This window comes from Mesoplodon bidens, assembly GCF_964165515.1.
Source record: "Mesoplodon bidens genome assembly, chromosome: 9".
Taxonomy (NCBI): Eukaryota; Metazoa; Chordata; class Mammalia; order Artiodactyla; family Ziphiidae; genus Mesoplodon; species Mesoplodon bidens.
In genome coordinates this window covers 69,402,061-69,427,518 of record NC_138166.1, presented here as the reverse complement: position 1 = coordinate 69,427,518, position 25,458 = coordinate 69,402,061, and the positions used below count along the sequence as shown (strand labels likewise).

The 25,458-nt window shown below is 38.1% G+C and overlaps 1 protein-coding gene across 2 annotated transcripts in view; it reads left to right on the top strand.

The window, feature by feature from the left end:
• The window catches only part of DOCK4 (dedicator of cytokinesis 4), a 487,691-nt gene that overhangs the window by 280,096 nt on the left and 182,137 nt on the right, over positions 1–25,458 (top strand). For both annotated transcript variants that reach the window (XM_081243754.1, XM_081243753.1), the window contains exon 13: positions 16,733–16,858. In XM_081243754.1, the coding sequence (XP_081099880.1) occupies positions 16,733–16,858 (126 nt within the window). The remainder of the gene's footprint in view (positions 1–16,732; positions 16,859–25,458) is intronic.

Below are 25,458 nucleotides of genomic sequence, written 5' to 3'. Positions count from 1 at the left end.
CTCCTGATTTTTTAAAAATAAATTTATTTATTCATTTATTTATCTTTGGCCGCGTTGGGTCTTTGTTGCTAAGCGCAGACTTTCTCTAGTTGCGGTGAGTGCGGGCTACTCTTGGTTGCGGTGCGCGGGCTTCTCATTGTGGTGGCTTATCCTGTTGTGGAGTGCAGGCTCTAGGCTCACAGCCTTCAGTAGCTGTGGTGTGTGGGCTCGGTAGTTGTGGCAGGCGGGCTCTAGAGCACCGGCTCAGTAGTTGCACACGGGCTTAGTTGCTCTGCGGCATGTGGGATCTTCCCAGACCAGGGCTCGAACCCGTGTCCCCTGCACTGGCAGGTGGATTCTTAACTACTGTGCGACCAGGGAAGTCCAATACTCCTGATTTTTGAACACCGCCTTTAGAAACTTTGCTTTCTAATATTGTTTAAAGAAAACTGGTACTTATTGGCACCACCTATTGGCTAGACATATAGTGTGTGGTCTTTTTGCTCACTTTTGGAATTTCGTAATTATTAAACCATGCTCTCTTTTTTATTCTTTTAGAGTTTTTAATTTTCAATTAATTTTACTTTCAGAAAAGTTGCAAGAATAGTACAAAGAATTCCTAATTTCTCAAAGGTTAACATTTTACTATAGTTGCTTATCCTTCTCTCTTTTTCTCTTTCTGTGCACGCACACACACACACACACACACACACACATGCTTTATATATATATGTATATATGTGTGTATAACTATATATGTGTGTATATTATATAGACTCTTTATATAGTAATTTAATATTACTTAATTGGTATAATTCTTAAGGGTTGCATTAATGCTGCTGATGTTTATATATATATGTATGTACATACACATACAGACACATATACATATATATACTTGTACATACATATATAGCACACTTATATACATTTTTTCCCCACCTGAACTATTTGAGAACAAATTGCAGGAATTATTCCTCTCTGCCCCTGCTTACTCCATGGCATGGCCACATAACCACAGTACAGTGATCAAAATCAGGAAGGTAACATTGATATAATACTCTTATCTAATCTGTAGATCTCATTCAGATTTTGGCAATTTTCTCAATGTCCTTTATAACAAAAGAAACTCAAGCTGTGTAGCATGCAGTTGTCACACCTTTTTTGTTTCCTTTAAACCATTCTCTTTTAATGACAGTGAACAGAAAAGATGTAGTTCAAAATATGATATTAAAATATGCTTTAAGATATTTGTAAAGCTGCATGCAGTACTTTAAACAAAAAAACACGCAAATTCAAACCCAATTTATAAGTTAATGGAAGTAGTGATTAGAGCCTAATTTTATTCCCTAAATTACTTATATTTTGCTAATTTAGATATAATCAGTAGCAATACTGTTTGGAAGATTTGCTATGTAGAAAAAATTTGCAGTTTATAGCAAGTATTTCAGTAAATTAAAAAAATCAGATATTACATTACATTCATATATGCTGTGCTCTATATACCTTTTTTTTTTAATGTCTTTATTGGAGGATAACTGCCTTACAATAGTGAGTTAGTCTCTGCTTTATAACAAAGTGAATCAGTTATACATATACATATGTTCCCATATCTCTCCCCTCTTGCGTCTCCCTCCCTCCCACCCTCCCTATCCCACCCCTCTAGGTGGTCACAAAGCACCCAGCTGATCTCCCTGTGCTATGCAGCTGCTTCCCACTAGCTATCTATTTTACGTTTGGTAGTGTATATATGTCCATGCCACTCTCTCACTTTGTCACAGCTTACCCTTCCCCCTCCCCATATCCTCAAGTCCATTCTCTAGTAGGTCTGTGTCTTTATTCCTGTCTTACCCCTAGGTTCTTCATGACATTTTTTTTCTTAAATTCCATATATATGTGTCAGCATACAGTATTTGTCTTTCTCTTTCTGACTTACTTCACTCTGTATGACAGACTCTAGGTCCATCCACCTCATTACAAATAGCTCAATTTCATTTCTTTTTATGGCTGAGTAATATTCCATTGTATATATGTGCCATGTCTTTTTTATCCATTCATCCGATGATGATGGACACTTAGGTTGCTTCCATCTCCTAGCTACTGTAAATAGTGCTGCAATGAACATTGTGGTACATGACTCTTTTTGAATTATGGTTTTCTCAGGGTATATGCCCAGTAGTGGGATTGCTGGGTCATATGGTAGTTCTATTTGTAGTTTTTTAAGGAACCTCCATACTGTTCTCCATAGAGGCTGTACCAATTCACATTCCTACCAGCAGTGCAAGAGTGTTCCCTTTTCTCCACACCCTCTCCAGCATTTATTGTTTCTAGATTTTTTTGATGATGGCCATTCTGACTGGTGTGAGATGATATCTCATTGTAGCTTTGATTTGCATTTCTCTAATGATTAATGATGTTGAGCATTCTTTCATGTGTTTGTTGGCAGTCTGTATATCTTCTTCGGAGAAATGTCTATTTAGGTCTTCTGCCCATTTTTGGATTGGGTTGTTTGTTTATTTGTTATTGAGCTGCATGAGCTGCTTGTAAATTTTGGAGATTAATCCTTTTCAAATATTTTGCAAATATTTTCTCCCATTCTGAGGTTTGTCTTTTGGTCTTGTTTATGGTTTCCTTTGCTGTGCAAAAGTGTTGCAGTTTCATTAGGGCCCATTTGTTTATTTTTGTTTTTATTTCCATTTCTCTAGGAGCTGGGTCAAAAAGGATCTTGCTGTGATTTATGTCATAGAGTGTTCTGTCTATGTTTTCCTCTAAGAGTTTGATAGTTTCTGGCCTTACATTTAGGTCTTTAATCCATTTTGAGCTTATTTTTGTGTACAGTGTTAGGGAGTGATCTAATCTCATACTTTTACATGCCCCTGTCCAGTTTTCCCAACACCCCTTATTGAAGAGGCTGTCCTTTCTCCACTGTACATTCCTGCCTCCTTTATCAAAGATAAGGTGACCATATGTGCGTGGGTTTATCTCTGGGCTTTCTATCCTGTTCCATTGATCTATATTTCTGTTTTTGTGCCAGTACCATACTGTCTTGATTACTGTAGCTTTGCAGTATAGTCTGAAGTCAGGGAGCCTGATTCCTCCGGCTCCATTTTTCATTCTCAGTATTGCTTTGGCTATTCGGGGTCTTTTGTGTTTCCATACAAATTGTGAAAGTTTTTGTTCTAGTTCTGTGAAAAATGCCAGTGGTAGTTTGATAGGGATTGCATTGAATCTGTAGATTGCTTTGGGTAGTAGAGTCATTTTCACAATGTTGATTCTTCCAATCCAAGAACATGCTATATCTCTCCATCTATTTGTATCATCTTTAATTTCTTTCATCAGTGTCTTATAATTTTCTGCATACAGGTCTTTTGTCTCCTTAGGTAGGTTTATTCCTAGATATTTTATTCTTTTTGTTGCAATGGTAAATGGGAGTGTTTTCTTGATTTCACTTTCAGATTTTTCATCATTAGTGTACAGGAATGCCAGAGATTTCTGTGCATTAATTTTGTATCCTGTTACTTTACCAAATTAATTGATTAGCTCTAGTAGTTTTCTGGTAGCATCTTTAGGATTCTCTATGTATAGTATCATGTCATCTGCAAACAGTGACAGCTTTACTTCTTCTTTTCCGATTTAGATTCCTTTTATTTCCTTTTCCTCTCTGATGGCTGTGGCTAAAACTTCCAAAACTAGGTTGAATAAGAGTGGTGAGAGTGGGCAACCTTGTCTTGTTCCTGATCTTGGTGGAAATGCTTTCAGTTTTTCACCATTGAGGACGATGTTGGCTGTGGGTTTGTCATATATGGCCTTTATTATGTTGAGGAAAGTTCCCTCTATGCCTACTTTCTGCAGGGTTTTTATCATAAATGGGTGTTGAATTTTGTCGAAAGCTTTCTCTGCATCTATTGAGATGATCATATGGTTTTTCTCCTTCAATTTGTTAATATGGTGTATCACATTGATTGATTTGCATATATTGAAGAATCCTTGCATTCCTGGAATAAACCCCACTTGATCATGGTGTATGATCCTTTTAATGTGCTGTTGTATTCCGTTTGCTAGTATTTTGTTGAGGATTTTTGCATCTATGTTCATCAGTGATATTGGCCTGTAGTTTTCTTTCTTTGTGACATCCTTGTCTGGTTTTGGTATCAGTGATGGTGGCCTCGTAGAATGAGTTTGGGAGGGTTCCTCCCTCTGCTATATTTTGGAAGAATTTGAGAAGGATAGGTGTTAGCTCTTCTCTAAATGTTTGATAGAATTCGCCTGTGAAGCCATCTGGTGCTGGGCTTTTGTTTGTTGGAAGATTTTTCATCACAGTTTCAATTTCAGTTCTTGTGATTGGTCTGTTCATATTTTCTATTTCTTCCTGATTCAGTCTTGGCAGGTTGTGCATTTCTAAGAATTTGTCCATTTCTTCCAGGTTGTCCATTTTATTGGCATAGAGTTGCTGGTAGTAATCTCTCATGATCTTTTGTATTTCTGCAGTGTCAGTTGTTACTTCTCCTTCTTCATTTCTAATTCTATTGATTTGAGTCTTCTCCCTTTTTTTCTTGATGTGTCTGGCTAATGGTTTATCAATTTTGTTTATCTTCTCAAAGAACCAGCTTTTAGTTTTATTGATCTTTGCTATCATTTCCTTCATTTCTTTCTCATTTCTTTCTGATCTCATCTTTATGATTTCTTTCCTTCTGCTAACTTTGGTGTTTTTTTGCACTTCTTTCTCTAATTGCTTTAGGTGTAAGGTTTCTGAGATGTTTCCTATTTCTTAAGGTAGGATTGTATTGCTATAAACTTCCCTCTTAGAAATGCTTTTGCTGCATCCCATAGGTTTTGGGTCATCGTGTCTCCATTGTCATTTGTTTCTAGGTATTTTTTGATGTCCTCTTTCATTTCTTCAGTGATCGCTGCGTTATTAAGTAGTGTATTGTTTAGCCTCCATGTATTTGTAATTTTTACAGCTCTTTTCCTGTAATTGATATCTGATCTCATAGCGTTGTGGTCATAAAAGATATTTGATACAATTTCAATTTTCTTAAATTTACCAAGGCTTGATTTGTGACCCAAGATATGATCTATCCTGGAGAATGTTCCATGAGCACTTGAGAAAAATGTGTATTCTGTTGTTTTTGGATGGAATGTCCTATCAATATCAGTTAAGTCCATCTTGTTTAATGTATCATTTAAAGCTTGTGTTTCCTTATTTATTTTCATTTTGGATCTGTCCATTGGTGAAAGTGGGGTGTTAAAGTCCCCTACTATGATTGTGTTACTGTCGATTTCCCCTTCTATGGCTGTTAGTATTTGCGTTATGTATTGAGGTGCTCCTATGTTAGGTGCATAAATATTTACAATCGTTATATCTTCTTCTTGGATCGATCCCTTGATCATTATATAGTGTCCTTCTTTGTCTCTTCTAATAGTCTTTATTTTAAAGTCTATTTTGTCTGATATGAGAATTGCTACTCCAGCTTTCTTTTGGTTTCCCTTTGCATGGAATACCTTTTTCCATCCCCTCACTTTCAGTCTGTATATGTCTCTGTGTCTGAAGTGGGTCTCTTGTAGACAGCATATATATGGGTCTTGTTTTTGTATCAATTCAGCCAGTCTGTGTCTTTTGGTGGGAGCATTTAACCATTTGCATTTAAGGTAATTGTCAATATGTATGTTCCTATTCCCATTTTCTTAACTGTTTTGGGTTTGTTATTGTAAGTTTTTTCCTTCTCTTGTGTTTCTTGCCTAGAGAGCATCCTTTAGCATTTGTTGTAAAGCTGGTTTGGTGGTGCTGAACTCTCTCAGCTTTTGCTTGTCTGTAAAGGATTTAATTTCTCTGTCAAATCTGAATGAGATCCTTGCTGGGTAGAGTAATCTTGGTTGTAGGTTTTTCTCCTTCATCACTTTAAATATGTCCTTCCAGTCCCTTCTGGCTTGCAGAGTTTCTGCTGCAAGATCAGCTGTTAACCTTATGGGGATTCCCTTATGTGTTATTTGTTGTTTTTTGCTTGCTGCTTTTAATATAGTTTCTTTGTATTTAATTTTTGATAGTTTGATTAGTATGTGTCTTGGCATGTTTCTCCTTGGATTTGTCCTGTATGGGACTCTGTGCTTTCTGGACTTGATTAACTATTTCCTTTCCCATTTTAGGGAAGTTTTCAACTACAATCTCTTCAAATATTTTCTCAGTCCCTTTCTTTTTCTCTTCCTCTGGAACCCCTATAATTCGAATGTTGGTGCGTTTAATGTTGTCCCAGACGTCTCTGAGACTGTCCTCAGTTCTTTTCATTCTTTTTTCTTTATTCTGCTCTGCAGTAGTTATTTCCACTATTTTATTTTCCAGGTCACTTATTCGTTCTTCTGCCTCAGTTATTCTGCTATTGATCCCTTCTGGAGTATTTTTAATTTCATTTATTGTGTTGTTCATCATTGCTTGTTTCATCTTTAGTTCTTCTAGGTCCTTGTTAACTGTTTCTTGCATTTTGTCTATTCTATTTCCAAGATTTTGGATCATCTTTACTATCATTATTCTGAATTCTTTTTCAGGTAGACTGCCTATTTCCTCTTCATTTGTTAGGTCTGGTGGGTTTTTATCTTGTTCCTTCACCTGCTGTGTGTTTTTCTGTCTTCTCATTTTGCTTATCTTACTGTGTTTGGGGTCTCCTTTTTGCAGGCTGCAGGTTCGTAGTTCCCGTTGTTTTTGGTGTTTGTCCCCAGTGGCTAAGGTTGTTTCAGTGGGTTGTGTAGGCTTCCTGTTGGAGGGGACTGGTGCCTGTGTTCTGGTGGATGAGGCTGGATCTTGTTTTTCTGGTGGGCACGTCCACGTCTGGTTGTGTGTTTTTGGGTGTCTATGGACTTATTATGATTTTAGGCAGCCTCTCTGCTATTGGGTGGGGTTGTGTTCTTGTCTTGCTAGTTGTTTGGCATAGGGTGCCCAGCACTGTAGCTTGCTGGTCATTGAGTGAAGCTGAGTGTTGGTGTTGAGATGGAGATCTCTAGGAGATTTTCACCATTCGATATTACGTGGAGCTGGGAGGTCTCTTGTGGACCAGTGTCCTGAAGTTGGCTCTCCCACCTCAGAGGCATAGCACTGACTCCTGGCTGCAGCACCAAGAGCCTTTCATCCACACAGCTCAGAATAAAAGGGAGAAAAAGTAGAAAGAAAGCAAGAAAGAAAGAAAGAAAGAAAGAAAGGAAGAAAGAAAGAAAGGAAGAAAGGAAGGAAGGAAGAAAGAAGAGAATAAAATAAAGTAAGATAAAATAAAATAACGTTATTAAAATAAAAAATAATTTTTAAGTAAAAAAGAAAACAAAAACGGATGAATAGAACCCTAGGGCAAATGGTGAAAGCAAAGCTATACAGACAAAATCTCACACAGAAGCTACACATACACACTCACAAAAAGAGGAAAAGGGGAAAAAATAATAAATCTTGCTCTCAAAGTCCACCTCCTCAATTTGGGATGATTCGTTGTCTATTCAGGTATTCCACAGATGCAGGGTACATCAAGTTGATTTTGGAGATTTAATCCACTGCGCTCCTGAGGCTGCTGGGAGAGATTTCCCTTTCTCTTCTTTGTTCGCACAGCTCCCAGGGCTCAGCTTTGGATTTGGCCCCGCCTCTGCGTTTAGGTCACCTGAGGGCGTCTGTTCTTCGCTCAGACAGGACGGGGACAAAGGAGCCGCTGATTCGCGGGCTCTGGGTCACTCAGGCCGGGGTAAGAGAGGGGTACGGAGTGCGGGGCGAGCCTGCGGCAGCAGAGGCTGGCATGACGTTGCACCAGCCTGAGGTGCGCCGTGCGTCCTCCCGGGGAAGTTGTCCCTGGATCCCGGGACCCTGGCAGTGGCGGTCTGCACAGGCTCCCCGGAAGGGAGGTGTGGAGAGTGACCTGTGCACACACACAGGCTTCTTGGTGGCGGCAGCAGCAGCCTTAGAGTCTCATGCCCGTCCCTGGGGTCCGCGTTATTAGCCGTGGCTCGTGCCCGTCTCTGGAGCTCCTTTAAGCAGAGCTCTTAATCCCCTCTCCTCGTGCACCAGGAGACAAAGAGGGAAGAAAAAGTCTCTTGCCTCTTCGGCAGGTCCAGACTTTTTCCCGGACTCCCTCCTGGCCAGCCGTGGCGCACTAGCCCCTTCAGGCTGTGTTCTCGCCGCACCAATCCTCTCCCTGCGCTCCAGCTCCCAGCCCCGCCCACCCCGACGGCCGAACAGACAAGCCTCTCGGGCTGGTGAGTGCCGGGCGGCGGAACAGACAAGCCTCTCGGGCTGGTGAGTGCTGGTCGGCACCGATCCTCTGTGCGGGAATCTCTTTGCTTTGCCCCCCGCACCCCTGTTGCTGTGCTCTCCTCCGCGGCTCCGAAGCTTCCCCCTCCGCCACCCGCAGTCTCCGCCCGCGAAGGGGCTTCCTAGTGTGTGGAAACCTTTCCTCCTTCACAGCTCCCTCCCACTGGTGCAGGTCCCATCCCTATTCTTTTGTGTCTGTTTATTCTTTTTTTCTTTGCCCTACCCAGGTACATGGGGAGTTTCTTGCCTTTTGGGAGGTCTGAGGTCTTCTGCCAGCGTTCAGTAGGTGTTCTGTAGGAGTTGTTCCACGTGTAGATGAATTTCTGATGTATCTGTGGGGAGGAAGGTGATCTCCGCGTCTTACTCTTCCACCATCTTCCCCCTCTCTCGTCTCATCTTTTGCATTGCCATTTTTTTCTGTTTCCAAGCTTGAATGTTACTCTCTCAGATATGCCTTCTACAACCACTTTGCCTTTATTATTTTTATCTCAGTCTCTGGTTTATCTTCTTTATAACAGTTATCACAATTAAAAGAGGAAAACTGTGGTAGGATACTCAAGAAGTTGTAAACATTGATTAATTCTAGTATACAGAACTCAGTAACTGAGGTAGGGAAGTAGATTTTCCTCCATAATAGAACCTTTTGTATGTATGCATGTAGTACTTTAAAAAATTTTTTACATTTAGTCAAATTTAAAAATGCCCAGTGTTTATCAGACACTCAGTATCTATTTCACAAATGAATAAAAAACACAATTATCAGATGTTTGCCTCAAGTTTGTTTCTTTAGTTTCGTAGTACCAAATAGGAAAAAAAAATTAGAAGGTAAAAAAATTTACTGGGTCCTAAGGAAGTTGCATTATTTTCCTAGCTTTGAGATTTAAGGCCCTAATTTATGTGTCCAACCCTCACTGTTGGACTCTTAAATGCTTTGGAGTTTTTCACATTTATAAGAAATAATGTGAGGAATGTCTGCTGTATTTTGGAATATGTCTTTAAAATAAAGTCTTAGAGTGGGGGAAGGATAAATTGGGAGATTGGGATTGGCATATACATGCTACTGTATATAAAATAGGTAACTAATAAGAACCTACTGTATAGCACAGGGAATTCTACTCAATACTCTTAATGGCCTATATGGGAAAAGAGTCAAAAAATGAATGGATATATGTATGTGTATAACTGATTCACTTTGCTGTACACCTGAATCTAACACAACATTGTAAATCAACTACAATAAAAATTGTTTTTAAAAGCCTTAGAAATGGGATTATTAAGGGAGAATGTGAGCTTTTTAATGAATTTTGCCACATTAACAAAATAAAAAGCAGCTGAGATGGTCATTTTGGAATAAAACCTGGGACAGTTTATTGAGGACATCAAAGACAGAAATCAAAGATTTTTGGAAAGTTTGGAACCTGTAGATTCAGAATTGCAGTATTAATTAATAAAAGTGGGAAAAAGATGAAGAAATTGTTTGGGGATTGAGTGGAAGAGACTGGTTTTAGAATGTAGGTTTACTTTCACAGTCTCTGTGTGCTCATGATAATTGCTGTAGTTAGTTCTCATCCCCTATAATTACCTATGATATTAAGTTTAATCCCTCTCTAATTCTCACCTAGACTGTTAAATTTATCCATAATATGTATCCTGCCAAATCTTCCTCTGTTGTACTGCCAGAATCCTGTTTCCCAAATAAAAATCTATTCTTCATCTCATGCCCCATTTCAAGTTTTATTGATTCATCAACTTGTGATGCCAGCTTGGCCCCTTCCTGTGGTGTTGCAAGGCAAGCTTCCAAAATCTGGCCCCGTCTCCCTTTCATTGTCTCTCCCTACATTCTGCCTTCAGCCCAACATAACCCTCTTTGGATTATGGTATTAGTAGCCACACAGAGTTGTGATACTATAAGTGTTCATACCCCAGAAGTGAATGCCTTTATACAGTTTTATTAGAAATCAAGCTAGTGATACAGCCTTCAATAATTTTACTAGTAATCAGAAGATCTCAGTGATTTCAAAATAAAACAGGGCAAAGACATTTCTTTTACCCATTCTATGTGTTTCTGTCTTTGCTCAGAGCTCCCTGCTGTATTTTGTGTATCCTCTCCCTACTCAGTTCTTAAAAAAAAATGACCTTCTTTGATAAATTATTCCCTGCCTTTTTTCATTTAGATTTTGCCATGTTATATATGATGATTTTTTTTTCAAATCTTTTTAGTCTTGTTCAAATACTCCCATTTTCTAAAATGAGTTTTCTTAAACTTTAGAATATTCTGGCTGAGTTGAGATAAAGAGACTAATTCAGCGTTCTCTATTTGACACTTTATTTTGAGAAAAAGTAAATGAAGCAAAATTTTTGGTCTTTTCTTAGCATGTGGATATTTTTAAATGCTGAAAATGGAAAGAAAAGATCATTTCAGTTTGATCATCAAACTTCATGAAAATTCTGATTGAGAAAATTAAATGAGTAAGGATTAATAGATATATGCCAACTGTATTCTTTGTTTCCTCCCCCATACGTCACTTCAGGGATTTGTTTGTTATTAGTTTAGGTTTATAATGTGACCTTTGGATATCCCACTTGTGAAAATATTTTTGCACTATTAGCACATCTATTCTTAGCTCAGATGTTTTTAGCACATGTATTTTTAGAACATATACTTTAATATTCTACCATTTTTCTTCTATACTTGTATAGAAACTCAGAATTAAAAAGAAAAATGTAATTGTGTAATGTTAAGTACTTTTTACATTTAAGTCAGTTATTTAATCAATATTGTAACTTTATTTTATACTTTAATTTGGCACATTTGCAAATTTTTTGAAGCAAAGGACAGTTTTTGAATTAAATATTGGTGAGATTGACAGTTCTTAAATACTATATAAGTAGAGTAAATTTTTGCTCCGTTAATTAATTTACCCATTTACAATTACAATTTAATTGTGCACTGAAGACACACTAGTATATATTCTTCAAAGACTGCTTGTGTTATTGTAAAACAATAGGGATTTCAAAATAAATTGGCTTTTGAAACATGGTAGACTGACTCTTGTAATCTCCCCTTCAAACACATAAAAATGCTGGATAAATTACAACTAAGACGTGGTAAGAAATAGAAAATGAAGCTTCAAAGAAAGGAAGGGACATCTTGCTGACATTACGAGGGAGCTCCATACCAGAAGTGTAAACACTCAAATAGGCACTCCAACAGGAAAGGGGGGTGTGAATATAGGCCCTGATGACTGGGGGCTTAAGTTTTAAATGTCTCATGGAAGTCAAGACATGATTTGTTATATCTGCTCCCTCTCCCTCATTGCTGATTATTTCATGATTGATTGTTGTTTTTATTATCATTTTATTGTGACTCAACTTCAGTGGGTGTTGCTTTTTTTCATAGGAATCCTATGCACCGTGGGTGTGAAAGTGGTAGTATGGAGTGATTATACATTTACTGTTTTCAGGCTACTCAACTGGGACCAGTTACTTACCTTGGATTTCATAGCTATGGATTTTTCCAAACTACTGAGTTAATTTAAATTCAGTGGCTTAAGCTTGGAGTTTCTATCTCACCAGAGAATGATGTACCCTCATCACCTTTTTAAAACAGAGAACAGTTCTTTCAAGCCCATTATTAGAGGACTTACTTCTAAGCATTACTTGTATATTCTCTAAGCTATATCTCCTAGAAGTTCAGATAATAAACTATCAGGAAAAGATTAAATAAAAGGTAGAAACATAGGTTCATAATGAAAAAGAAAACATGAAAAAATGAACAAGGAGAGTTTCAAATTCATGCATCAAAAAAATATTGAACATCTATATGTCTGCATTATTCAAGGCACTAGTAATACAGCATTTAAGAAAGCAAATACAAATCTTTGTCCTCTTGGTGCTTAGCTTCTAGTGGTTAGAAAGAACTAAATAGAATTTCTAAAATTGTTTTAAAGAAAAAGTCATTGAAGAAAAATTCGTGCACTGCTTAAATACCAAATGAGCACAACTGAAAAGAGAAAGAATAATGTGATATAACAGCAGTGGCAGTGGTAGTTGTAGTAGCAGCTGCTAACATTTTTGAGCACTTCCTTTATACCAGGTATTGCCCAAAGTATTTTACGGAGTTGGTGTCATTATCATCTTTATTTTACAGATGTGGAAACCAAAGCACAGAGGAGTTAACATTGAGACAGGGTCATGATGCTGTATGGTAGACTTCTTAAGCTGCACACTTAATCATAGCATGTATTTATCAAATATATTTGTCACTATTTTCCATTTTTGTGTTGCTATACATTTGCAGTTAGGTGTTAGTTGGTTCACTGGTGGCAAAATGGCTGATCTAGTCTAAAATTAATTTTGCCTGCTACTTAATAAATCATGCTGTGCTTGCCTTTTTTTATGTAAAAGTGCAGAATTTCATGAATTTAAAAAGAATCATAGAGTGAGTTAGCTCCGATTCCTAAGAAATTAGAGTTACCAAAAAATCAACCACATTTGGTTTAACAGATACCAAGCCTTTCTTTCCTGTAGTTCTGCTCTGTAAGCTAGGTTTAATCATGAAAAACTATTGTTTTGTGACTCTAGATTAATTAATGACTATGCCTCTGTTTAAAATTAGATATCAGATCTTTGTAATTGGGTCTTAAAGATCGAGACTGATTTTTAAAAGTTATGTTTCGTGATTGTTTCTTCTAATAAGAGGAACATTTCCCCCTTAGCCATTTCATTTTTGGGATTTATATTAACAGCCAGAAAAAAAATTGATTGTGGAACATTATTGATCTATTTTGTGAAATTAAAAATTTAACCTAATTTTTTAGCTTATTGGTTGTCATAACTCCCAATTAAAAAAAAATCTTCCCTGCACTTTCAAATTCCCTCAATCAGTCATAATTTTTCCTTATTTTAATATTCCTATCATGCACTTAACCCTTGCTGCTTCATATTCTACTTAGGTGTGTGTGTCTTACTTTCATTATTGGATGATCAGCTTCTTTGGAGCAGAGACCCTATTGTGTACACCCTTATTTCTCACCCTCCACGTTCCACTCAAGCTGGAAGTTACTGTCTGGCCCAAAGTGGACAGTTTGAATTGCGAAAGGAGTAAGTTAAAGTGTGCAGATAAAATTTTAGAAGTTGCTCCAGCCCCAGATGTAACAGGTAAGGCGAGGACAGTGAAGTTGTATGACAAGAAAGAGAATAGGAAGAAGAATACTGCACTGTGAACATACCCTGTATCATAAGCTACACTCCTGAAAGGATAGGACTAATTCTCAGGTCATTGGAATGGGCGAATATTTGATAAGTCTCCCCTTTGTAGTGAAGAATAGTTTCTTTGTCTTCATACATTAGCCAACCTGTTCATTTTAGTCGAGATATTTAAGAACCACTATAAAAACAGGATCAGGAGTTTCCCTGATTGAAAAATAAATAGTATTGCAGTGGCTCTTGGTGGGCTGGTCCCTGTAGATTCACTACTATGTCATGTTTCTTTGTCTTCCTGAAAGTACACCCCCTCTTTGATGTTTCTTTGTTAAGTGTTGTGGTTTTTATGGAAATTGAATTGATGATTTGGGAAGAGCCAAGTACATTGTGGTCAAGCCCTTGGCCCACTTGACCTTTCCAGTTCTTGATTCTCGGTGAGTTCTTCATTCTAAAGAAATTGGGTCACCTCAACAATACCTTCCCCTCCAAGTTGATATCAGTAGGCCAGACTAATGAAATCATTATGCCTGGGGCTTTCATCTGTATCTTTCTAAACCTTCAGATTGAAAACTACCATATCTTCTAACTAAATTTTAGAATGCATTCAACTGTTGAATGCCTAGTTTTCCTTTTTCCCCTCTACTATTTTGTCTGTTTTCCCCCTGTCACTTCCTCATTGCCTTCCCTTATCCATTAGCTGGCTCCTTTCTGTCTGTTGTCTTCTACTTGGGTCCTCTCTATCCTCTTGCCTTCTCTCATCTCAATGGCTCTGGCTATTTCGAGAACATTGATGCATTTCTTTGTTCATGCTTACATCTTATCTGTCTTTCCACAAAACATATTTTTTCTCTATTTCCTGTCTTTAATTGTCTTTAGAATCCACATTGATTGAATGCTTTTCTTTTCTCATTGTCTTATCCTCTGTATTCAACTTATGTAAAAAATAAAATAAAATACATCACTGATGGTTAAATGAATTCTGGCTCCAATAGGGCAAAACAAGAATTCTGGTCAATTTCCTTCCTCCAGTCTCTACCCTGAATAGCATGATCTCTTTGTTTTTTCATTACTGTTTAGTTCTTTTCTTACATTGTACATACCACATAAGGTTGCTAGTATCTCTAATCAGGTCCTTTGATGAGAAGTTCTAGTAAAATGATCTGTCCTTGCAAAACATCACGGGACCTCAAGAATTTTGTTTAGTGCTTGTGATTCTCTATGTGAAAGCATTGCTTATAGTGTCCTGGGGTACTAGAACAGTGTTCTACCCAGCAGGAGGGATGGTTATTATGTACTGTGTCTGGCACACACTGCTATTCTACAAATATCAGCTTCTGCTGATGTTCATAATGATGGTGACAGTGTGGGTGAGTGTTTTGAAGGCAAAAGGACAGAAGTAGGAGGAGAACAGAGACACCAGTAATGAGGTGGGGGTACCGGGAGAGCGTGAGTCAGGAAGAAATAGCTGCTGAGACAGATGGATTATAACATGTGTTAGTTTATCTTCATTCACCAGCCTCTGGGTTTTAAAAGGAACCAGTAGTACCACATCAAAGTTGTCCACATCCAACCATCCAGATGACTCATTCTCCCCTGCTTCATTCCATGTGGCTATCGGAGGACTGATGCTCCTCCACTCTGTCACCTTCAGTCATCCATCTCGTGTGGGCTGGGGGCAGGGAGGGAGCTAAAGGATAGTTAGGTGAAAATAGGATGAAGACTTAATTAAAGTTTCTGAGTGCCTGCCAGATTTAATCTAATTCTCACAACTTTCTGACACCGACATTCTATTAGATCCACACACCAGAGGACACAGTGATGCAGCCACATCCTGCCCTTCTTTTTTTATGTCATTGCCCTTTTGGGTATGCCTCATCTAGGTCAGATTCCAACCCCAGGAAAGGCTCCATCTTCTTTCCGAGCCTAGTACTTTTTTAAAAAAACAAATTTTCCTGATGTTTTACCCACTCTATTGAAAAGCAAGCAAACAAACCAACAAAACACTACTTTTGTTGTTGTTTGTTTCTTCATTTTACTGAAGACAAGTGAAAGGAAGATTCCAATCTAGATGCATGGCAAATGTCTTGCATTTCTGTTGCATCCCAGCATGATTGTTGCCATGCTTATGGTGTATGATTGCAGATAGCATTGTAGTGCTGTGCATTAGGAATTGGGAGTGACTACTTGCACAATAGTATGTATGTTACTGAGTCAAAAGGGTGGTAAGTACTGATGTAAATGGAGGATCTTTGGAGTACAGATTTATCATTCTCTTGATCCACCATCCAAATTCATTTTTAAATTGAATTCAGGTTAATGATGATTGAAAGTTTTTAAAAACATAAGTCACCTTTGACTGGTTTCATTTTCTATCACTAATGTAAGTGAGGGACTTTTTTTTTTTTGTCTTTTTTGTTTTAAAATAATAGAAGAAAAAAGGAACAGGGAATTAAAAGACTGAAAGAGAAACAGCATGTTGGAAATAGGCAAACATAAGTATTCAAAAAGATAGGACATTAATTTTTTCCTATAGCTAGAGTTGGGAGAGTAAGGTATGAAAAACATCCCGCTGTGGTAATGTCACTCTAATTGGGGTAACAAAAAAATTTAATTTTACTATTTTACTGACTAAATTCCCTCTTGTTTATCCAAGTAGCCTGCATCCTGCTCAATTCTGCTCAGTAGAAAATAATGTGATTATGAGTTTCTACTGTATATAATATTAAGAATATAATCTTGGTTTTATTACAATCACCTTCCTTAAATTTTTTAAAAAAATCTCTGAATATCCTTAAGATCCTTGAATTTTTATGTGTTTAGCTTTGTGTTCATGTTTATGACATTTGATTAGTAATTATTCACAGGCCTTATAGAGTTTTAAAGAAATTAGAACTCCCATTTTAAGATCAATATCTTCCAGGGCTGGATAGCCCCTGTCATTTGCTAAGATGAGGTTGGTGCAGGGGTGTTTCTGTCTGGCAGGGTGCTGGAGAAGCGGGTGATGGGACTGGAAGCCAGACTTCCTCGTCTTAGTGTTCTGTTCAGGTTTTTTCCAGCTTCTTGGAACCTTCTTTGTAAGTGGAAAAACTCAGGTAGTCAAGTTGGAAAAGTGTTCTCTAAATATTTGTCTTATAGATTCCATCAATTTTGTCTGAATATTAATCTTCAGTTTAAAACAATGATACCATAGATTTGGGCTTGTTGAAACAATTTCAGTTCCTGTTCATGCTGTTTCTGTCCTTCTTTTTTTAACTCTGGTCTCATTTGTTTTAGGTTTAGCAGTTTCCCTACAACTCTTGCATGGAGACATTGAACAAATCAGAAGGGAATACTCATCAGTATTTTCTCATGGAGTATCCATCACCCGGAAGTTGGGTTTTTCTAATATTATTATGCCTGGTAAGTGACTTGGGATGCACTACATGATGAAATGTGGCTACTTTGTCTGCTTTTGACGCTTGAGAAATTTTTCAAATTGTCAGCTTCAAAGAGTTCAAATGGGCCATGCTTAAGAATAAAATGAGATATGTAATTCCTTTTTTAAAAAATCTTTACATTTTTATTATATTAGGGTGGATAACTTGTGGGGGTCATGGTTGCATTTCATTATGACCATAATAGGAAAACTGAAGTTGAATACAGAAAATATTTTACCCTCTGGTGGGAAGTGTTATTGAAGTCACTTAGGGGAAATCCTTACAGGTTTTGACAAGAACAGTTATTAAGCAATGGTTAGCCTTTTTGGAGGAGTTTTCCACCAGAGATATGTATGTATATGTGTATATAAATAAGCAGCCATATGCAAATGCAATATGTATTTCTATACATCTCCTAGTTCTATTTGTATATATAAATCAGATCTATATTAGCAACCAAAAGAGACTCCAAAAAAGTGTTTGTTTCTGAGTGGAAATGGTAGAAGTTAAGGAGATTCACACCATCAAAGTAAATGCCAAGTAATAGTCTTTCTCAGGGCTCTACATCCTACTTTCCACAACCAAGAAAAAAAAATAGAAAGACCAAATAGTCTCAAATTGTCGACAGTATTTTTAGAATTGAGATCCTTTAAATCACTGTTTAAATCCCATGTGTCATAAGCAAGCAATGGAAGTTGCATCTGACAGGCCCCTGGCGCAGTTATGAGACTGATGGTAGGACTGTTGTCCATAAAGACCTAACATGATGCAGAAACTGACTGGCATTGACTGTCGCGACATTTTGTGATCTCCTGACGGAAATGCATTCATGCAGGAAAGCCTAAGGGAACAGCCTGGAAAGTTTCCTGAGATGGCCTGACCTAGCTTAGGGACCCAGTCTGCCTGAGCACCTTCTGTTAACTATTGTCGAAAATGACTGTTTACAGCGCTGTTTACTTGGTGGCATGTTATTTAGTGGCTCTTGCAACCATTCATCATTTCCTTCAGTTGCTATAAATAGCTGGTATTTCCTCTTTAACAAGAAAGAAAAAAATTTCATCCCACTGGGAAGCAAATTGATGGGTAAATCTAATATAAAAAGCACATTTTAGAACAGAATGCAGCCAGCTGCTAAAATAATTCCTCAGCTTGGTCTCTGAGCAGTATCATTGAGAAATGGAAAAATATCAAGCAACATGACACTTCACTGGCTGAATAATTGTCTGGGGTGTGCTGTGCTCATGCAGCTCTTGTCTGACTTTAATGATGAAAACGAGCTTTCTGTGGAATAAGGCTCACTTCTGTCCCTTTCCCACACCACCTTATGGCGAGGTTCATGCTGACCAGGGAATCAGTGCTCCCAGACACATGTCAGCAGTGCCCAAGACTGCAAGAGATTTTTTTTTAAAGCATTTTCTTCTTTTTCTTCTCTCACTTTTTCTTCTTTGGCTTCTGAGTCTTTCAAATTAGATGGAGAAGGGAAAGATGTGTGTATTAACTTAAACAGCTGAAAGCAACTTTACAACTCAATGGAATGTTTTACATTGGCAAACATAGCAGCCATTGTTTTGTTTTCCTTTGTTATTTTTTTAGAATTTTGACTCCTCAGTTAATTCTCACTGGTGGCTCTGATGAAAACTTGAGCTGAGTTTTCAATAAGAAAATATATGTGAACAGCATTTCTGATCCCAGTGTTATATTGACACTCTGCTAGGATGATGGGTTTTTTTGTTTGTTTTTCTTTTGTTTTTCTAGACTTGTCCTTCAGAGTTAGTATTGTGAATAAGGATCAGGATGGGTGAAGCATGTGTTTATACCTACAGGACCTTCATTAACTTAGTTACTGCCTTTCTGCAGAATGAATTATCTGTGGTCCTGACACTAACAGGAACGTACACAAAACTCTTCTTGAAGATCACAGAATGTCATCAATGCCACACTCTATTTGGGATGCGAAAACCGTGGAAACAGAGATTTGCCCTTTGGTCTGGCTTTTGCATGGGTTGGTCTTGGGAATGTCACCTGGTATAAGGAGACTACCTGCCCACGTGCTTTCGGCCTGTCATGAAGTCCTCTGAACCCTTCCTGTTGCTAAGGGTCAGTCATTCAGCACTTTATTTCTTAGAGTACCCAGTTTCCAAAGAAGAAAAGTTACCCTCTGTGAAGCTCCATCACTGCCACCTACGAACCAAATAACTCTACAGAAAGTTCCATGGTCTGGCCTCTGAGCCCATGAGAGGGAGGGCAGTGAAAATATTTCAGTCAGTGCTCTCCAGTTGAAATACAGTGCGAGCCACAAATGTAATTTTAACTTTTCTAGTAACCATTTTAAAAAAGTAGGAAGAAAGAGATGAAATTAATATATTTTATTTAACCCAATGCATCCAAAATATCGTTTTAATAGGTAATCCATATAAAAAATTTGTAATGAGTTATTTTACACTATTTCAACCTAAGTCTTTGAAGGCTGGTAACTACTATACATTACAGCACATCTCTTTCCAGCCAAGTCACATTTCAAGGACTCAGTTGCCACATGTGGCAGTCGTTATGGAATTGGACAGCCAAGCTCTAAATGTCTTAACAGACTGTACAAAGCAGAGCTCGAGCCGTTGCTGAATATCAGGAAGGACTAAGTTTCCATCCACCAGACGCTTTGGAACAAAGCTAGCTGATGTGTCAGGAATGCCATGGGAGGTCAGGCGGTGTCCTCCTCCCACCCTAAGGGGCCATTCTTATTCTGAGTTTATGCTTCTTTCTAGGCATTCATCATGGTCTCCCTACTTTATCTTCCCTACCTGTACCCTCTCTCCTGGAGACTTGTCACATATCAACCAGTAAAACTATCCCTCTTTGTTAAGGAACACCTAATTAATACCTTCCAGTGCATTCGCTTTTAATACATCTTGGCAGTTCCTAATCCTAAAAAGAATTAAGGAAAAGTGGTGGACTGATAGGGGAGGGAAGGGTTGAGATTTGGAGGCTAGAGGCTCACACTGAAAACGATGAACAGAGCCTATGTTTCAAATGTTTGCCAGCAGTAGTAGCTATGATAGTGATTTCCAGATTTGTTTAAGTTTATTTTACAAATATTTTCCAGAGTAAGCCTCCTTTTCCTTTGGTCTTTAGGCAATAGTTCAAATAAGTCAAATTTCTATTTGGTCAAAGTTGACTAGATAGTGATTTATAAGACTGGGGTAAGAAGAATGTTGTAGAGATGTTTGCCTCCCATTTAAGAAGATATATAATTTTATTATATATTATTATTATTATTATTATTATTATTATTATTATTATTATTATTTACCACTTACTAATAGAGACATGTACATCACCAGATGGAATTGCCTCAAAAAATCTTTCTTTTGGAGAAAGCAAGTGGGACCCTGCTTTATTTGATGTTCCCTAAAAATATATCCTAAATCTAACCAAAGCTCACCATGCCCCAGTCCAAGTCACTGGACCTCCATATCATATAGATGCAACTACTCTGCTTAGATCTGAACCCCTGATCATGCCACCAAGGGGTGGTGGTCTTTCACCCAAGGAATGCCACAGTGACCAAAGAGAGGGGGAGGCGTGTCACCCTGAGGTTGGATCCCAGCCCCAGATCACATTGGGGAAGAGGCTGCTGTCCCCAAATTATGAAGCTTACATGCCCCACTTGCCCAAGGGTGTAGGATTTCCCCAACAGGCACTACCAGAAATGCATGCGTTGTCCTAGAGTATAAAGGGCAGCCCATCCCTGCTCCTGTCTCTGCACACCACTGTCTGGAAAGTCCTTCATGGTTGCTGTTGTATCCTTTGCCATTGCTTGCTTGATAGTCATAAACAGAAATTTAAAAGCTACCCCCTCAAAAGTTTAACATCTCAGAGTAGTCTTTTAAAATAAAGCAAAACAAAAATGAGAACAGGTATGTTTTACTGAAGTGTACTCTATGTGAGAAATCCAAGATTAATTTTTCATCCCATGCGTAAGTTTTCCCTGTGTGTGGTCTGCCTTGATTTCCTGTTACTTGTGAATCTTGCCCTTATCCCTTACCCTGCCCCTCCCCCCTCCTCCGTTGCCCTGAAGATATCCTGAAGTAGTAGAAGCCTAGCTAGGTGTGGATGGCATATTATATTAGTTTCCTATGGCTACTGTAACAAATCGTCACAAATGGGGTGGCTTAAAACAATGCAAATGTACTATTTTACAGTTCCGGAGATCAGAAGTTTGCATGAGTCTTACTGGGCTAATATCAGGGTGTCAGCAGGGCTGCATTTCTTCTGATGGCTGTAAAGGAGAATGCATTTCCTTGCCTTTGCCAGCTTCTGGAGACTCCCTGTACTCCTTGGCTCATGGCCCAACATCATTCAACCTCTGCTTCTCTCATCATATCCCCTTCTCTGACCCTGACCTTCTGCCTCCCTCTTTTTTTTTTTTTTTTTTTTTTAAAGTTTATTTATTTATTTTTTTAATTAGTTTCTGCTTTATAACAAAGTGAATCAGTCATACATATACATCTGTTCCCACATCCCTTCCCTCATGCATCTCCCTCCCTCCCACCCTCCCCATCCCACCCCTCCAGGCGGTCACAAAGCACCGAGCTGATCTCCCTGTGCTCTGCGGCTGCTTCCCACTATCTATCTACCTTACGTTTGGTAGTGTATACACGTCCATGCCTCTCTTTCGCCTTGTCACAGCCCACCCTTCCCCCTCCCCATATCCTCAAGTCCATTCTCAAGTAGGTCTGCGTCTTCATTCCCGTTTTGCCCCTAGGTTCTTCATGACATTTTTTTTTTTTAAATTCCGTATATATGTGTTAGCATACGGTATTTGTCTTTCTCTTTCTGACTAACTTCACTCTGTATGACAGACTCTAGGTCTATCCACCTCATTACAAATAGCTCAGTTTCGTTTCTTTTTATGGCTGAGTAATATTCCATTGTATATATGTGCCACATCTTCTTTATCCATTCATCCGATGATGGACACTTAGGTTGTTTCCAGCTCCGGGCTATTGTGAATAGAGCTGCAATGAACATTTTGGTACATGTCTCTTTTGGAATTATGGTTTTCTCAGGGTATATGCCCAGTAGTGGGATTGCTGGGTCATATGGTAGTTCTATTTGTAGTTTTTTAAGGAACCTCCATACCGTTCTCCATAGTGGCTGTACCAATTCACATTCCCACCAGCAGTGCAAGAGTGTTCCCTTTTCTCCACACCCTCTCCAGCATTTATTGTTTCTAGATTCCTTGATGATGGCCATTCTGACTGGTGTGAGATGATATCTCATTGTAGTTTTGATTTGCATTTCTCTAATGATTAATGATGTTGAGCATTCTTTCATGTGTTTGTTGGCAGTCTGTATATCTTCTTTGGAGAAATGCCTATTTAAGTCTTCTGCCCATTTTTGGATTGGGTTGTCTGTTTTTTTGCTATTGAGCTGCATGAGCTGTTTATAAATTTTGGAGATTAATCCTTTGTCAGTTGCTTCATTTGCAAATATTTTCTCCCATTCTGAGGGTTGTCTTTTGGTCTTCTTTATGGTTTCCTTTGCTGTGCAAAAGCTTTGAAGTTTCATTAGGTCCCATTTGTTTATCTTTGTTTTTATTTCCATTTCTCTAGGAGGTGGGTCCAAAAGGATCTTGCTGTGATTTATGTCATAGAGTGTTCTACCTATGTTTTCCTCTAAGAGTTTGATAGTTTCTGGCCTTACATTTAAGTCTTTAATCCATTTTGAGCGTATTTTTGTGTATGGTGCTAGGGAATGATCTAATCTCAAACTTTTACATGTCCCTGTCCAGTTTTCCCAGCACCACTTATTGAAGAGGCTGTCCTTTCTCCACTGTACATTCCTGCCTCCTTTATCAAAGATAAGTTGGCCATATGTGCGTGGGTTTATCTCTGGGCTTTCTATCCTGATCCACTGATCTATCTTTCTGTTTTTATGCCAGTACCAGACTGTCTTAATTACTGTAGCTTTGTAGTATAGTCTGAAGTCAGGGAGCCTGATTCCTCCAGCTCCGTTTTTCGTTCTCAAGATTGCTTTAGCTATTCGGGGCCTTTTGTTTTTCCAAACAAATTTTGAAATTTTTTGTTCTAGTTCTGTGAAAAATGCCATTGGTAGTTTGATAGGGATTGCATTGAATCTGTAGATTGCTTTCGGTAGTAGAGTCATTTTCACAATATTGATTCTTCCAATCCAGGAGCATGGTATATCTCTCCATCTATTTGTATCATCTTTAATTTCTTTCATCAGTGTCTTATAGTTTTCTGCATACAGGTCTTTTGTCTCCTTAGGTAGGTTTATTCCTAGATATTTTATTCTTTTTGTTGCGATGGTAAATGGGAGTGTTTTCTTGATTTCATTTTCAGATTTTTCATCATTAGTGTACAGGAATGCCAGAGATTTCTGTACATTAATTTTATATCCTGCTACTTTACCAAATTCATTGATTAGTTCTAGTAGTTTTTCGGTAGCATCTTTAGGATTCTCTATGTATAGTATCATGTCATCTGCAAACAGTGACAGCTTTACTTCTTCTTTTCCAATTTGGATTCCTTTTATTTCCTTTTCTTCTCTGATTGCTGTGGCTAAAACTTCCAAAACTATGTTGAATAAGAGTGGTGAGAGTGGGCAGCCTTGTCTTGTTCCTGATCTTAGTGGAAATGGTTTCAGTTTTTCACCATTGAGGACAATGTTGGCTGTGGGTTTGTCATATATGGCCTTTATTATGTTGAGGAAAGATCCCTCTATACCTACTTTCTGCAGGGTTTTTATCATAAATGGGTGTTGAATTTTGTCGAAAGCTTTCTCTGCATCTATTGAGATGATCATATGGTTTTTCTCCTTCAACTTGTTAATATGGTGTATTACATTGATTGATTTGCGTATATTGAAGAATCCTTGCATTCCTGGGATAAACCCCACTTGATCATGGTGTATGATCCTTTTAATGTGCTCTTGGATTCTGTTTGCTAGTATTTTGTTGAGGATTTTTGCATCTATGTTCATCAGTGATATTGGCCTGTAGTTTTCTTTCTTTGTGACATCCTTGCCTGGTTTTGGTATCAAGGTGATGTCGGCCTCGTAGAATGAGTTTGGGAGTGTTCCTCCCTCTGCTATATTTTGGAAGAGTTTGAGAAGGATAGGTGTTAGCTCTTCTCTAAATGTTTGATAGAATTCACCTGTGAAGCCATCTGGTCCTGGGCTTTTGTTTGATGGAAGATTTTTAATCACAGTTTCAATTTCAGTGCTTGTGATTGGTCTATTCATATTTTCTATTTCTTCCTGAGTCAGTCTTGGCAGGTTGTGCATTTCTAAGAATGTGTCCATTTCTTCCAGGTTGTCCATTTTATTGGAATAGAGTTGCTTATAGTAATCTCTCATAATCTTTTGTATTTCTGCAGTGTCAGTTGTTACTTCTCCTTTTTCATTTCTAATTCTATTGATTTGAGGCTTCTCCCTTTTTTTCTTGATGAGTCTGGCTAATGGTTTGTCAATTTTGTTTATCTTCTCAAAGAACCAGCTTTTAGTTTGGTTGATCTTTGCTATCGTTTCCTTCATTTCTTTTGCATTTATTTCTGATCTGATCTTTATGATTTCTTTGCTTCTGCTAGCTTTGGGGTATTTTTGTTCTTCTTTCTCTAATTGCTTTAGGTGCAGGGTCAGGTTGTTTACTCGAAATGCTTCCTGTTTCTTAAGGTGGGATTGTATTGCTATAAACTTCCCCCTTAGAACTGCTTTTGCTGCGTCCCATAGGTTTTGGGTCGTCGTGTCTCCATTGTCATTTGTTTCTAGGTATTTTTTAATTTCCTCTTTGATTTCTTCAGTGATCACTTCGTTATTGAGTAGTGTATTGTTTAGCCTCCATGTGTTTGTATTTTTTACACATCTTTTCCTGTAATTGATGTCTAGTCTCATAGCATTGTGGTCGGAGAAGATACTTGATACAATTTCAATTTTCTTAAAATTACCAAGGCTTGATTTGTGACCCAAGATATGATCTATCCTGGAGAATGTTCCATGAGCACTTGAGAAAAATGTGTATTCTGTTGTTTTTGGATGGAATGTCCTATAAATATCAACTAAGTCCATCTCGTTTAATGTATCATTTAAAGCTTGTGTTTCCTTATTTATTTTCATTTTGGATGATCTGTCCATTGGTGAAAGTGGGGTGTTAAAGTCCCCTACTATGAGTGTGTTACTGTCGATTTCCCCTTTTATGGCTGTTAGTATTTGCCTTATGTATTGAGGTGCTCCTATGTTGGGTGCATAAATATTTACAATTGTTATATCTTCTTCTTGGATCGATCCCTTTATCGTTATGTAGTGTCCTTCCTTGTCTCTTCTAATAGTCTTTATTTTAAAGTCTATTTTGTCTGATATAAGAATTGCTACTCCAGCTTTCTTTTGATTTCCATTTGCATGGAATATCTTTTTCCATCCCTTTACTTTCAATCTGTATGTGTCTCTAGGTCTGAAGTGGGTCTCTTGTAGACAGCATATATATGGGTCTTGTTTTTGTATCCATTCAGCCACTCTGTGTCTTTTGGTGGGAGCATTTAGTCCATTTACATTTAAGGTAATTATTGA